At 38.4% G+C, this 15,284-nt stretch overlaps 1 protein-coding gene across 1 annotated transcript in view; it reads left to right on the forward strand.

The window, feature by feature from the left end:
- Window positions 1-15,284, forward strand: part of THSD7B (thrombospondin type 1 domain containing 7B) — a 568,319-nt gene that overhangs the window by 460,672 nt on the left and 92,363 nt on the right. Inside the window, exon 15 of the mRNA XM_078070024.1 lies at window positions 8,866-8,999. Coding sequence (XP_077926150.1) covers window positions 8,866-8,999 — 134 coding nt within the window. The remainder of the gene's footprint in view (window positions 1-8,865; window positions 9,000-15,284) is intronic.

Consider the following 15,284-nt stretch of genomic DNA (forward strand, 5'->3'; position numbering starts at 1 on the left):
TGTGCTTGCCTACTCTGAGTATTGGTAAGTTCTGAGCAAACCTTCCAAAGACCAGATTGCTTTTCAGGTCATACACGGCATCAAATTTATTCTGACTAAGCCAACTTAAGACAAAATAAGTTGGTAAATATGTCATGAAAAGTTTTCTGGGCAAATACCCAAGAGTTTCTGCTGTTCTGCTCATTAGCAATACTCCCTGGAATTCAGGGCTCTTGGGAAACTGATGTCTTGTCTTTTTCTTCACAGTTGTCTTGGTGAAAAAGGGGAAGCTTTCATGTGTCCCTATGTTCTAGAATACACTAATATTAAATGATTTCAAAAAGTAGCACTGATGTTTGGGTTGTCTCTTTCATTTTCACTTCCAAATCCCAGTGTCTCTTCTTCCTCATCCTGTTGGAAGCTTTGTGGAAATAGCAGTTACGAAGATCATTATTCCCAAACTGTAGCCTCCTACTGGGACTGCTGCCATTTCTGCCTTGCTCAGAGTTCTCCTGCACTTTCATCTCCCTCCCGTTTGAGGTGACTAATGTTCCCCAAACTTTATTTGGAATATATCTCTTGATACAAATCTCAGAAATTTTACTGGCTCCCATTGTCTACAAATAAAATTCTGTCTAATCACATATTCCCATTTACTTACCCCAGCTAGCCACAGTCTCCTGGCTTCATCTCATATGTACTGGGGCCCTTGTGTACAGTTTATGAGAATTATATTTACATTTTGGTTCGTTTGCCTGATTAGCAAATCTCTCATCCAAAGTAGTTCCTATTAGATTATCCTAACTAGGGCTATTCTTCTTTGTGCATTTGTATATGAGAGTCTGGCCACACAAACATAGGATTTCTCTGCCTAATTGGTGTGTAACTTAGATTAAACTGCTTCTTTACACAATTACATTTTTATCATCCAAATTATATTGATTTCCTAGGCATGTTTTCATAGGGTTCTTGCATTTAGTGAGTGAAGAAACAGTTGCATGAATTCTAGAGTATAGGGATAGCATGATGGTCTCAACTACTGAGAATAAGTGGGAGCTAACTGTACAAGATTCTGTCCCAGCAAAGGCCCACAAGGAAACTAAAGACTTTCCCCCAAGTTTTCACTTCTGTTTGACACTTAATGAGTTGCAAGCCTCAGGCCAAACTCCTTCTCCTCCCTTTCTTGAAAACCCTAAACAGTACCATATACCTTTCTGATCTAGATACCCTTAGGACGTCTGTTTCTAAGAACTGAGATCTGTTCATCTCTGCTTTATGCCTCTAACTTGTAAAACTTTTGTGACCTGCCAGAAGGCAGGAGTTTCCATTTCAGACTCTTGTCTACAGAGAATGAAAGCTTTCTTTTCTTCCCTGATTTCTCGTGGTCGTATTCTGTGACCCAAATAAGTGACAAACTCACTCACTTTCTCTTTCTCTCCATCCATCCATCTATCTATCTATCCATCTTATCTTTGCACCAGACTCCTAGACAATATCTCATATATAATAAGGACAGATATGTTTTTTTTCTCTAGTCAGGTTTCCATGGCGCAGTCTAACCCTTTGAGACACATACCTCTTCTTAAAATTTTTAATAAATTTTTATTGTGGTAAAAATACTTAATATGAGATCCACCCTCTTAACAAATGTTTGTGTATAATACAGTATTTGTTATCCATAAGCACAGTGTTGTACACAGAACTCTAAAATTTATTCATCTTGCATAACTGAAATTTTATATCCATTATTTAACATCTCCCCATTTCCCTCTCCCATAGACCCTGACAACCACCATTCTGTTCTTTGCTTCAATGAGTTTGACTATTTGAGATACCTCATATAAGTGGACTCATGTAGTATTCATCCTTCTGTAATTAGCTTATTTCACATAATGTCCCCAAGGTTCATTCATAACCTCTTTTCTGAAGGGCTATTAGTTCAACACTTGGAGAGTTTTCTGGAAGTATCCATGATATTGGCATGGGGTTGTTGGTTTTTTTCCCCCCACTTCAGTGTGACTGATAACTGCAATCCGTGCTATGAAAATCCAAAGGACCACCATGACAGTAGTCCCTGGCATGCTATGAGCAATCTACAAAATGCCATCTGATTTCTTATCATAACAGCATGGCCGTGGGTGGAAACTCCCAGGGTGTTGGAAAAGTCAATCCAACTCTGGAGTGAGTTTCCCCCTCTCATTCTACCTTTTATGGTTGTTTACGTAGTGCTGAAGTACAGTGTGTGGGCCTTATAGTTCAACTTGCCCCAACTTGTCTATGTCAATATGTTCCCTCAATTCTGTACCACATATCAGGCACACAGGGAGTCCAATCAGTGCCCGTCTGTGTATGTGTGTGTTAGTGCTCTACTGTAGAATATCATGCACTGTTTAGGATCTCCACAATCATCACTTTTGTTGATTGTCCATTACCATGCAGTTCACTTTAAGACTGTGGTTTCATAGTCACTTAAATCATGCACAATAAGAAATGTAAATCTGCTACCAGGGAAATAGAGTATGAAGGATTAAAAAAAGAAATAATGCATTGTTATTTGTTTGCCATTACAAATAATCTAAACTCCATTAGCACAGATAACTGAACTTTAACCATGGTCTTTTTACATGAGGCCTTGGTGGCTCCCCAATATTAAATACCCTCTGTAAAGTTCAGGCTATGTGTAATATCCTTGAAGGCGGCAGGAAACATGGGGAAGGGGAGGAAGTATATGCATGACTTGGGGCCCTACTTAGTCTCTGTACCCATACTAATCTCCACCTCCACCCCCACTGTTGGAACAGAGGACTGCGTGAATGACAGAGGTAGCTTAGCTGTGAGTGGATATTCATCTTGATTCTGATGACACTGTGCTTAAAAGATCATCAGTGGTATTCAGACTGGAGGTAAGGGGTTGAGTGCTTTAGACCATTAAAAAAGGAAAGGGAAAAAAAATCCAGAGTTTAGACCTTCTCTATAAGAAATATTATTCTATATTCCATTTAGAAAAAAGGCTACTCTGTACAACATATCTTCTGTCAAAATAGAAACAATAATGTGACTTTAAGGCATAGATAGCCTCGTTGTTAGTCCATTTTTTCTTTTTTCTTTTTCTTTTTTTTTTTTTTTGTATGTAAGGGCAGTATTCGCTGTGTTTTTGTTACAAGGATCTTGCACTCTTAGCCAGCCCGGATTGAGAAACTTTCTAATGAGCGATTTCAAATTCAGAAGCACTTTCAAGTTAAAACTTCATTAATCACAGCATTGCCTACTACATTCATTTGACGAGCAGTGGTGACAATATGTCTGAGATTGTATTATTCATTGAGACTACAGACAGGGTTTGGTATGGGGAATGCATTTACGGGCCCCTCGGTACAACGCTACAGTTAACATAGTATGTACACCTGACACACAAAGTGCTGCTCTTGGAAGATGAGGAATGTAGCCACCTCCATTACTTTGCTAATAAACTTCCCATTGGCTTGAAAGCTCAATAATTTGTCTACAAATTTTGCAAATAAGATTCATTCAGCATTATGCGGTTTGTTTTGAGATTTTTTTAGGGTGAAAACTGAAAAGAAAACATACAATGCATATATAAAACCACTGGTGAATCTCACAAACCAGGCATGGTGATAAGCTCAGGGCATGCTCAGGAAACCTTTTCAATTGCTGTGTAGCTAGAGAAGCTAGTGTGAGAAAATGTCTTGGAAGGGGAAGACAGCCAGGGCCTTAGACTTGAACATTGAAGCTGGAAATGACAGTTGCCTACCTCGCAAGTATGGATCGCTTTTTTCCAGATTCTCAGAAAGCCTGACTCCAAATGCTGCCCTCTTGAGCAACACACTGTACAAATGATAGGCAGGATAGTTTTCCCACCGATACCAATTTAAAAACAGTTGTGGATTTTTTTTAACCACCCATTCACACAAAGAATTGCAACCATCTAAAAGACTCAGGCCTGCTCTTCCATGTTTAAAATGGAAGTTGGTTTTCTGAGATAGTTCTTGGTTTTTTGAAATTATGAAAAGAGACTCCATACCTGAAGCCTTGGGATGAATTGCTTGTGCAGTTTTATATATATATAAAAATATATAGCAGTAGGCATCATCTACTGTATGGACATATTTGAAAATTCTGTTTTTGGTTTTCCCTTTTTAGGAATTTATAAATATTAGCATTATCTTACTCATTGAAAAGATATTCTCAGAGCATGGAATGTGCCCAAACAAGCTGAAGAGATGAAACCCACGCACTGTTTGCATCAGCAGAGTGGGATTCTAAATTCATCTCAGTTTGAGCATGAGCCTAGTCATTTATCTGCTGTGAATGACTAACTGGGCATCTTCAAATTTTATTTATTTTTACCTAGAAATAGGGATTCTGCTAACCTTGTGTAACTCAAATGATCCTGATGATTAAGACCAGAGACATAAAGTGTCTCATACAAGCTATAAAGTTCTACACAGCATTATATGGTGTCATTGATAACCGGGGGCCAGTGATGGGCACATTGTAAAGCATGTAGGTGCAGTTGCATGAGGACTGAACTTTAGCACCGCATGTATTATATTAAGTACAGACAGGTATAAATGCATGATTAACACAAATGGAAGCAAAAGTTTACTTGCCTAAATGTGATACTTTCCAGTCATTCAGACATTCATAATGGAGGAGTGCATAACTTAGTTGCTGACTGAATGAGAAAAAGGGCAAAATTTGGTTGAGGGAGGATATAGTATAGAGGACCCTTCTGAAGGGAAAGCGTGAACCCTAGAGGAGGAAAAAGAGGAGACAGACGACTAGTGAAGGGCTGGGGGGAAAGTTCTTTGAATTAAGAGATGAGGGTCCTAGACCTGAGGCAAATTTGTACATCTTATGTTAAAAGCTCACAACATTTGGGGGAGAATGGAACCCATAGTGCTTTACTGATCTCACCACTCCAAGAAGACTATTTCCTCTCACATTCCAATGGTACAGACCCTGGCTCAGATTTGCAGGAATTTCTGGCCCTAGATGGGCTTTTGAACTAATTGTCAAGTTCTACTAAGTAACCACAGTGCCCAGTATGGAAGTCTCCAGCCTGAAGATTTCTGTCTGGGTGTTGACTGGCAGCTTCACTGGAGCAAAGGGTTTTTACTATAGAAAATTGGAATTCATGAGTTTTCCTTTCTTCATTTTTGTGTTTATTGTGGTTACTGTTCGTTTGCTTTATTTGAGCCCTTGAACCCTAGGACTCTGATATGCAGTAATGACATCTGCTGAGCTCCAGAGAGACCCTGCTTCCAAGTTTATGCCAGGGAAGTTCATCTATAGTTGGAGATGAGTATCAGAAAATAGTACTTAATTAAAATGATCAATTACAATGAGCAGAGACTTATTTAATAAATATTAAAAGACCGACTCAATGAATGAGTTTATGCTATGACTCTGGAACTAGCAAAATTATAAAAACACAATTCCCCACTGAAGAAGTAATAAATAGAACTCATTACTAGGAGAATGAAATGTTGCCTCTCTGAGGATTTAGATTTTTCAGTGGCATTTTTAGCATCTATGGCCCTATTAAACCCTGTTATTTTCTTCCTAATTTGTGCCATTTAGGAATGATTTTCATTTAACTTTCCCATGGCTCATTTCTCTCCTTCAGAATTTCCATACGATTCCTTGATAAAGTCCATGCTTTAACAACTTCCATTAAAAAACTGTAATAAGCACCAACTAAATAGCAATATGATATAGCCAGAACATAAAGGACTGACAGGAGAAGAAATTGGCCAGCTGGGTAGTTAGTTTTTATTCTTGAATGCCTGCTGCACTTTTTGCCTCTTGTGGTTGTTTTCAGTCCTCTCGATAAGATTCCATGCCTAATGGACAAGGACTCTAAGGAGACAGTTCTCACAATTCTTAAGGAACAGCCTTTCTTTCCCATAACAAAATCATCAAGCAGCACCTTTTGATGACATAGTGATGGCTATTCTTCACCCCAGCCCCATAATGGAAAGAAAAGGTTTTTATTTTTTGCTCCCTCCTACTGTCCTTTGGGCTTTGTAAAATACCCCTTACTTGTTCTATTTAGTGGGCCTATGTTCTCTAGAGAATTGTGTGAGAGTCATTTAGCAACCTGGGCCCCTTTCAATTCACCCAGTACTTATTGAACCCACTCAGTCCCCCATGTCTTGTGAAATACAGACATTATGGAAACTTTGTTTCTGCCTGCCTAAGACTCAAGAGTTTTTTTAAGTAGTCACCTACACAAATGCTTCTTGTCCAGGTCTGACTTTGGTTAGGACTAGAAGCATCCTTAGGTGTGAAAAGTACAAATTGTGTTTCTCTGAGCTTACTTTCTCACTTTTATTTAAAGTGAAAAGTAGACTTATTATATAAAGTGAAAAGGAGACATTAAGACCAAGGGAGAAAAAGAGCTAAAGTAGTGTGAAAAATAGGAAACACTTAGAAAAAGAGTCAGGTGATGACTTTATTAAATTTGTCTGCTCCTCCAGCAAAACACAATGAGGTTCTAACCCCCAGCACTGTCCCAGCCCCTGTACATGTGCATTCTGATGTTATAATCTGGCAACAAGTCTGCTTAAAACTGAGACTGTCACTGAGTACCAAAAACATGTCAATTAGGGGTCATGGGAAAAGCCTTGTGGAAGTGATGGGGTTTACTTGGGCTTTGAAGGAAGGATAGGGATTTATCAGCTAGAAGTGACAGTATGAGCAATATTAAAATAGCATACACATATGTGGGAAAAATCAAGTAAATCCATGTGAATCTTTTTTAAGAGGTACTATTTTTTTTACTCATTAGTTAAAAGGGTGGGTCAACATCTTCCTGCAAAGATACGCTCCCTATCTTCCAACAGCTTTTCATTGAGGTTAGCTACTCTGCTTAGCTGTAGATTGCAAAGCATAAAGAGTAAAAATAGTAAATCAAATATACAACCAGACATTCAAATGTTTATATCAGAGCAACGTGCAACTACACAGGTTTTCATTTTTCTATCTGTCTTTGGGCTTTATGTAGGAGGTAGGGTAGAAATGTAAACTCTGCTTAGTATTGATAGCGTTAGAAAAATAGGTCCCTCTCAGGATATTCCATCCATTTGCTCTCAAATTCATGCATGAGGTATGGGAAAATACTTTGTTAATTAATATTTCCATCTACCCCTGGTTTGTACAAAGTGCTTTGGCAGACTTTCATGTATCTCATATGAAAGCCAAAGAGCTTTATTTAAATTGTCTGTTACATATTGAAAAGTTTACAGAACAAGCCCACAAATTCAGTGCAGTCTTCATTTTTGTGGTAGAGTGGAGTTGGCTAAACCCTCAGCTGTCATCAGCTCACTTTCCAGGTGTCTGTTCCATCGGGGTCCTGTCTTTCATTTTGATAGATTTTTCTCTTACCTCTACCATGCCAGGAGTTGGGCAGACTTTTCTCCCTTACAAGTTATTACCTCCTTATTCTAATGTATGTTCTGCTTCCAAACCTTTCGTTCCATTCTTGGCAGCATTCACAGCATGAAATGTGCTGCTTTTATTACTTAATTCCTTACTTTCCTACACCTACTTCCACTTCTATTTTCCCATCTCCTTTCATTTTGCCCTCACATATTTTTCACTTTGTGGTTTTCCTTTTCCTTGTGTGCTCTACATGAGAGAGCCAGAACCCCACGGTTAAAAATAGTTTCTGACATTATTTGTGATTCCTAAGATGTAGTCTCACAAATAACCTTTTCTCATTTGATTTCCATCTAACATGCTGACAGTGCTCCAATCTTGTTTTCTGATTATCCCATTACATAGTGCTTTCCCTCTCATTTAGTGGAAACTTGCAAGTAATGGTTCTGTTTGGATAGCGCTGCCTAGTCATCATTTACAATTTTGTGGAATTAGAAAGGCAGTGGGAGAAAAGAACTCAAGCTTAATTTCTTACTTAAAAGGAAAAGCATTAATTAACTATTTTGGTAATAGGTTGAATCCGTCTTCATCAGCATGCTATACTAGAGCCATCTTTGTGATCTAGAGTAACCTATCATGCAATGAAACATCTTCTTACTGAGAGTGCTGTGCTCTATATTGAGTAATGCATTTTAAATTCTGTCTTAAAAAGGCAGGAAAACTCAATTGACTACCCAATGGGATACAGTTTCAGGGAAAAAAATCATCACAAACAAGTGCATAGGAAGTAACCTAAGAATTCATTTACTGTAATCATTGTTTTTACCATAAAATTGTAAATATTCAGTCAGTAATCAGTCATGCCCAGCCTCTAACAGTCTAGTAGTGTTTGTCGTGTGTGTGTGTGTCTGTGTGTCTGTGTTATAGCTATGCTCTGAAAACATCCTACAAATAGCTGAATTCATATAAAGCCACAATACCCAGGAGGCTAAATGATTGCCTGTTAGCATTGATCATTTGGGGGCATAAAAAGAAATTTCCTGTGCAAATACCACTTTTCTTATGCATTCTAAGGACCTCTTATATTCAAGAGTAAATTTTTCTTATATATATTTGTTTCAATTGACATCTTAAAGTACATCTGAAAATACAGTATGCCATATAATTGAGAGCTGGACCATCTAATAGATGCTGTGTGAGGTCTTTTGGGAAATGAAATGGTAATGGAATTCCTATTCTCAGTGGTAGGAAATGACTGTCCTTTGTTTATGTCTTAGTTGATTTCCCCTCTATGTTTCTTTAGGCAAGTCAGTAATTTCAGAGAAGCCAAATACATCTTGCTTTTTGGGAGTGTAATTTGGCTGTTTTAGCCAGAGTATAGTTCTTGGGTTATGTTCAACAGGCATTACTAAAAGATAGGCTCTTTTTATATAACTTGTAGAGTTCCACATAATTTTCTTTTTCCTTTCCTGTTCTTGACAGGTGCATGAGGCAGTCCCATGCTACAGTGAATGCAATCAGTATTCCTGGATTGTAGAACACTGGTCTCCATGCAAAATCCACAATGAGCTGAGGTCTCTGCGCTGCGGAGGAGGAATGCAGTCTAGGAAAATCAGGTGTGTGGAAATGGAGACATTTGGGAAATGGGGCAGAGGAACGTATACCTTTTTATAAAAAAACAGAGTGTTTATCCAAGTGCACTCTAATTTTCATACTGCATACTCTGGCTTTTGCTCATCATGAAGTTTGTATAGAAGTATATGTGCCTTAACTGCCATGTGTACAGTGGGATTTCCTCTGCAGTGTAGTCACAATCCCTACGGTTCCCCGCAAATGACTTCAGTGGGAAAGCTAACTGCATGGAGCAGGCTAGCATCCCTTCACTGATCCACAGCCATAACTGTTAACAAATCGGGAGATTTTGGCTGTGATACCATGTCTCTTTTTTTGTCTATGGGTAGTGTAGTTGATGGACATTATCTTTTTTTTATTTATTTATTTTTTATTTTATTATGTTAATCACCATACATTACATCATTAGTTTTTGATGTAGTGTTCCATGATTCATTGTTTGTGCATAACACCCAGTGCTCCATGCAGAATGTGCCCTCTTTAATACCCATCACCAGGCTAACCCATCCCCCCACCCCCCTCCCCTCTAGAACCCTCAGCCTGTTTCTCAGAGTCCATAGTCTCTCATGGTTCGTCTACCCCTCCGATTTCCCCCCCTTCATTTAATTTTGAATGTCAGTACATTGAAAAGGTCAATTTAAACCCTCACTATTGGTCTTGGAAACTACAGTCTGAGAATACTTATGAACTATAGTGATGAATTTTAATATAAAAAGAGCACACCTCTGAAAGAATTTAGTGAATTCTGGGTTATTTATGGAGGGATCTTGTTTAAAGTTTTTGTTTTGTAAATACAGCAGTATAAGCAAAGGAAACACTTGGTCTGAGTTTGTCAAAATGGCCTATTTAAGAATGATTTGGAAAGAATGAATTTCTTTACCAACTGAGGATAATGGTAATAAATGTTAGACTGAACAAGCGAAAACTAAAATATTAATGATAAACAATGGTTAGTATGTAAAATCAAGAAGAAAATATAGTTTAGTCAACTATTCGATTGCATGAGCAGAGAGTATCATTTTGTGAGATTTAGGAAGCTCCATTTCAAATGGACAGACAGTTCTCAAATCCTATAACTCCTTGTTGAGTTAACTGTGAGATTGAAGTCAGTTGCTAAGGCAGACCCTACTTATATATTTTGATTGTTATTCAATATCAGTGAACTTACTTTATTCAGTAATTCAGTATATACCCACCATTTCTGAGACTTAATCCCAGTGTTGCAAAATCACTGGTAGCCATGTTGGAAGAAGTAGCTATTGGTGAAACGGTCATCAAGCCAAGCAAATGGCTAATAGACGAATTGTCTTTCTTTCACTTTGTTAGTTCCCCTTTCCTCTGGGGACTAGTGTGTTCATGCTGTCACAGACTTTTTTCTCTTCAAAATCTATGTCTCCACTGTCTTGTTCTCATGGTTTTGAGAAATGACTGATCAACCTAGCTTATTAAGTAACAAGCAGACGAGCTGTGATACCTCCCACTCTCATCCCAGCCAGGCCTCTTAGCAGTACTAAAGCAAAATCTCAGGAGAGAAAGGAAGGCTTTAAGAGAATAAATTGCTACCGACAGAATTATGGCAGGCTGACGGAGGAAAAACATACTTAAACAAGAAGGTCTTTAAGCAATACTTCTCAGCTCAAACTTACAGAGCTTGATATAATACAAATAACACAGCTACTGAATACCACTATGTTATGAGGTGAATTGCATTCCCCAAAAATCTATGTATTATAGTCCTAACCTTCAGTACCTCAAAACAAGGCTATATTTGAAGATAGGCTCTTTAAAGAGGTAATTAATGTTAATGAGGTCTTTGGGGTGGGCCCTAATCCAATCTGATTCATGTCCTTATAAAAAGAGGAGATTAGGACACACACACACACACACACACACACACACACAGGGAAGAGCTTGTAAAGACACAGGGAGTGTAATCATCAAGACAGTATGGTACTGGCACAAAAAGAGACACATAGATCAATGGAACAGAATAGAGAACCCAGAAATGGGCCCTCAACTCTATGGTCAAATAATCTTCAACAAAGCAGGAAAGAATGTCCAATGGAAAAAGGACAGTCTCTTCAATAAACGGTGCTGGGAAAACTGGACAGCCACATGCAGAAGGATGAAACTGGACAATTTTCTTACACCATACACAAAGATAAACTCAAAACAGATGAAAGACCTAAATGTGAGACAGGAATCCATCAAAATCCTAGAGGAGAACACAGGCAGCAACCTCTTCGACCTTGGCGGCAGCAACTTCTTGCTAGACATGTCTCTAAAGACAAGGGAACAAGAGGAAACAAGAACTTTTGGAACTTCATCAAGATAAAAAGCTTCTGCACAGCAAAGGAAACAGTCAGCAAAACCAAAAGGCAACCTACAGAATGGGAGAAGATATTTGCAAATGACATATCAGATAGAGGGCTGGTATCTGAGATTCATAAAGAACTTACTGAACTCAACAGCCAAAAAACAAATAATCTAGTCAAGAAATGGGCAGAAGACATGAAGAGACATTTCTCCAAAGAAGACATACAAATGGCCAACAGACACATGAAGAAATGTCCCACGTCATTCGGCATCAGGGAAATACAAATCAAAACCACAATGAAATACCACCCCACTCTAGTCAGAATAGCTAAAATTAACAAGTCAGGAAACAACAAATGTTGGTAAGGATGCAGAGAAAGGGGAACCCTCTTAAACTGTGGGTGGGAATGCAAGCTGGTACAGCCACTCTGGAAAACAGTATGGAAGTTCCTCAAGAAGTTAAAAATAGAGCTACCCTATGACCCAGCAATTTTACTACTAGGTATTTACCCCAAAGATACAAATGTAGTGATCCAAAGGGGCACATGCACCCCAATGTTTATAGCAGCCATGACCACAATAGCCAAACTGTGGAAAGAGCTGAGATGTCCATCGACAGATGAATGGCTAAAGAAGATGTGATATATGTATATATATAACATATATATATATATATTATGGAATATTACTCAGCTGTCAGAAAGGATGAATACTTACTATTTACATCGACATGGATAAAACTGGAGTGTATTATGCTGAGCAAAATAAGCCAATCAGAGAAAGACAATTACCATATGGTTTCACTCATGTGGAATATAAGAAACAGTGTGGAGGACCATAGGGGAAGGGAGGGAAAACTGAATGGGAAGTCATTAGAGAAGGAGAAAAACCATGAGACTCTTAACTAGAGGAAACAAACTGAGGGTTGCTGGAGGGAAGGTGGATGGGGGGATGGGGTAATTGGGTGATGGGCTTTAAGGAGGGCATGTGATGTGATGAGCACTGGGTGTTATACACAAATGATGAATTATTGAACATTACATCTGAAACTAATGATGTACTATATGTTGGCTAATTGAATTTAAATGAAAAATAAAAAATAAAATAAAGACACAGTTCATCAGCCATCTACAAGCCAAGGAGAGAGGTCTCAGCAGAAACCAACCCTTCCAGTACCTTGATGTCAGACTTGGAGCCTCAAGAACTATGAGAAAATAATTTCCTATTGTTTAAGGAAACTAGTCTGTGATATTTTGTTGTGGCAGATTTTGTTGTATGCTTTATGTGTATGATCACATTTAAATATGTGAAGCAGATTTTCTGGGTATCTTGCATTCCAAACCATTATTGACCTTAATAAGACACTGTTATAATGAATAAAATAACTTATCCTTCTCTTTCTTGAAACTTCCAAACTGGGGGACATCTTCATGGTTCATCTTGGATTGCAATAATTTATTAATTCAAAAAATATTCTATGTATCAGGCAGTCTAGGCAGTGGGGATAAAAGAAAAGTGAACAAAATTTCTATCCTCAAATAACTTACAGTGGCAGAGAAAAAGATAAACACATAAATATAATGGAATGTCTTTGCTGTGAAATGCCAAGAAGAAAATAAAATTCAGTTGGAGTGATGGGGGATACTGTTTTGGAGAGGTTGGCCAGCAAAATATCCAAGCAGACATCTGAATAAAATGAGAGACGTGGATGAATATAAAGATCTAAAGAAAGAAATCCCGGGGAGAAAGAGTTTCCAAAGTAGTAATCTTCTTGGCTTGTTATAACAAGATGAATACAAGGTGTCCTGTATGGCTGGTGCCAGTACTCAAATCATACAATCTTCTAAAACAAAGTAAAAGGATTTTTTTCTAACTGCAACTTGAAGCCATGAAATGTTTGAGACAGAGGAAATGACATAGTCTTATTTACATTTGAAAGGACTTGTTGGATGTAGAGAAGGTGTTTTGGGGGGTATATAAATAGAAGCAGGGGTGAAGGTTTCAAAGACATTCCAGAATTCCTGGTGGGAGACACTGATGGTTGGGCTGGGCTTGGTAATAATGAAGGTGGTGAGAAGGTCACATTTAGACTATATTTGGAAGGTACAGACCGCAGGATTTATTTATAAAGTGATTGTAGAACGTGGAAGAAAGAAAGCATCAAAGATGACTGCTAGGTTTTAGTGCCTAACAATCATAGGAATGATGGTGCCATTTGTTGAGATGAGGAATATTAGAAGCAAGTTTGAGAGAGAAAAATCAAAAGCTAGTTTGTGAACACATTAAATTTGCCTTCCAACGGTGACAATACAGACTAGAGTTCAGAAAGAGACAGTGGTATAAATTTGGGCATCAACAGCTTATACATTTGATATATATTGATAAGAAAAGATAAGAAATTGAGCCCTGGGGAACTCCAATATTCATAGATGATAGCAAAGAGAAAGCTCTACAAATGAGACTGAGAAAGAGCTGTTGGAGAATGAGGAAAACCAAGAAAATGAGAAAGCAAGAGGGTTTTTCAAGAAAAAGAGAGCAATCAGTTGTTTCAAATGGTTCTCAGAAATTTACTAAGATGACAATTGACCATTGAGTTTGGCAATAGGAAGTCTGTTAATGATCCAGATAAGAGGTTTCTCTGAAATGGTAATAAAAGTGTGATTAAATGAAATTCAAGAGATAGTCATGAAGGAAGTGGGGAGAGGGGGCGGGAAGGCTGCAGGAATAGCAAATATGCTTCAAAACAGTTTTGCCCTGAGTTTTGAGTAGGAATGAGGTGACAACTGAAGATATGAGATGGAAATTGATAATGCAGGATATGTAATTCCAGGGGCATTTTCATTTGGGAACATCTTCAATGCAGTCTTTTTAAGTCTTTACTCTTGGGCTTGTCAGAACCCCCAGAAAAGTCTTTTCATAAATCACGCGTGAAATAGATAATCCTAGCGGCCAGTGTTTTGGCTGATGTGGTAAACAGAATTGTGGCCCCCCAGAGATGTCCACATTCTAATCCCTGAAATCTGTGAATCTGTTACCTTCTATAGCAAAAAGGACTTTGCAGATGTGATTAGGTTAGGATTTTGAGCCAGGATTTTGAGCCATCATGGATGGTCTCTGCAGGGACAATTTATTCACAAGAGTTCTTAAATGTGAAGGGGAAATGGGAGAGAAAGAGGAAAATGTGACCACAGATGCAAGGCACAGAGAGATGCAAGGCTGTTGGTTTTGAAGATGGAGGAGAAAGGGGCCATACCCAGGTAATGCGGGTAGCCCTTGGAATCTGGAAAGAGCTAAGGAAGTGGTCTCTCCTCTCCTCTAGCCTCCAGAAAGGAATCCAGCTCTACCAAAGCATTGATGTTAGCTTAGTGAGATCCATGTTGGATTTCTATACTACAGAATTGTAAGATAATAATTTTCATTTTTTAAACCACTAGGTTTGTGATAATTCTTCCAGTGTATTAACTTGTACTTAAACCCTTGTTTTCAATATGATATTCTCATCCTTAAGTGAGCCATGTGTTCTCTAGCCCAGAGACTGTCTCTTTTTGTGACCCTCTCCAGATAATAAACCTTCAGTTACCTGCAGGGGGGTGGGGAGGGGCCATCACCTAGCCCTGTGGACTGTGGGAGATCTGAGGGCCCAGGTACTTCTTAAACATACTTTCAGTAAATCTTCCAGTTTTTCAGCCTCACCTTCATCCACATTTCCAGAGGTACTTGGTGCCCCAAGCTCCTGAATTTTTTATGTTTTCTGTGGTGTGAATGGAGTTACTTTCTTTGTTTTTCCTTGAAGTCTTAGTATTTCAGCTTTCTTGGTATGGTAAGTGAGTTACCTCTAGTTCATCTATTTTCCATTTGTTTTCTTTGTCCTTTCCCATGTTCTTTGTCCTTGTAGGGTAATGCCTTTCCTCCCATCTTGGGTTTTTGAGTTTTCTTTGTTTGTGGGTTTTTTT

The sequence above is a fragment of the Halichoerus grypus genome, chromosome 4, assembly GCF_964656455.1.
Source record: "Halichoerus grypus chromosome 4, mHalGry1.hap1.1, whole genome shotgun sequence".
Taxonomy (NCBI): Eukaryota; Metazoa; Chordata; class Mammalia; order Carnivora; family Phocidae; genus Halichoerus; species Halichoerus grypus.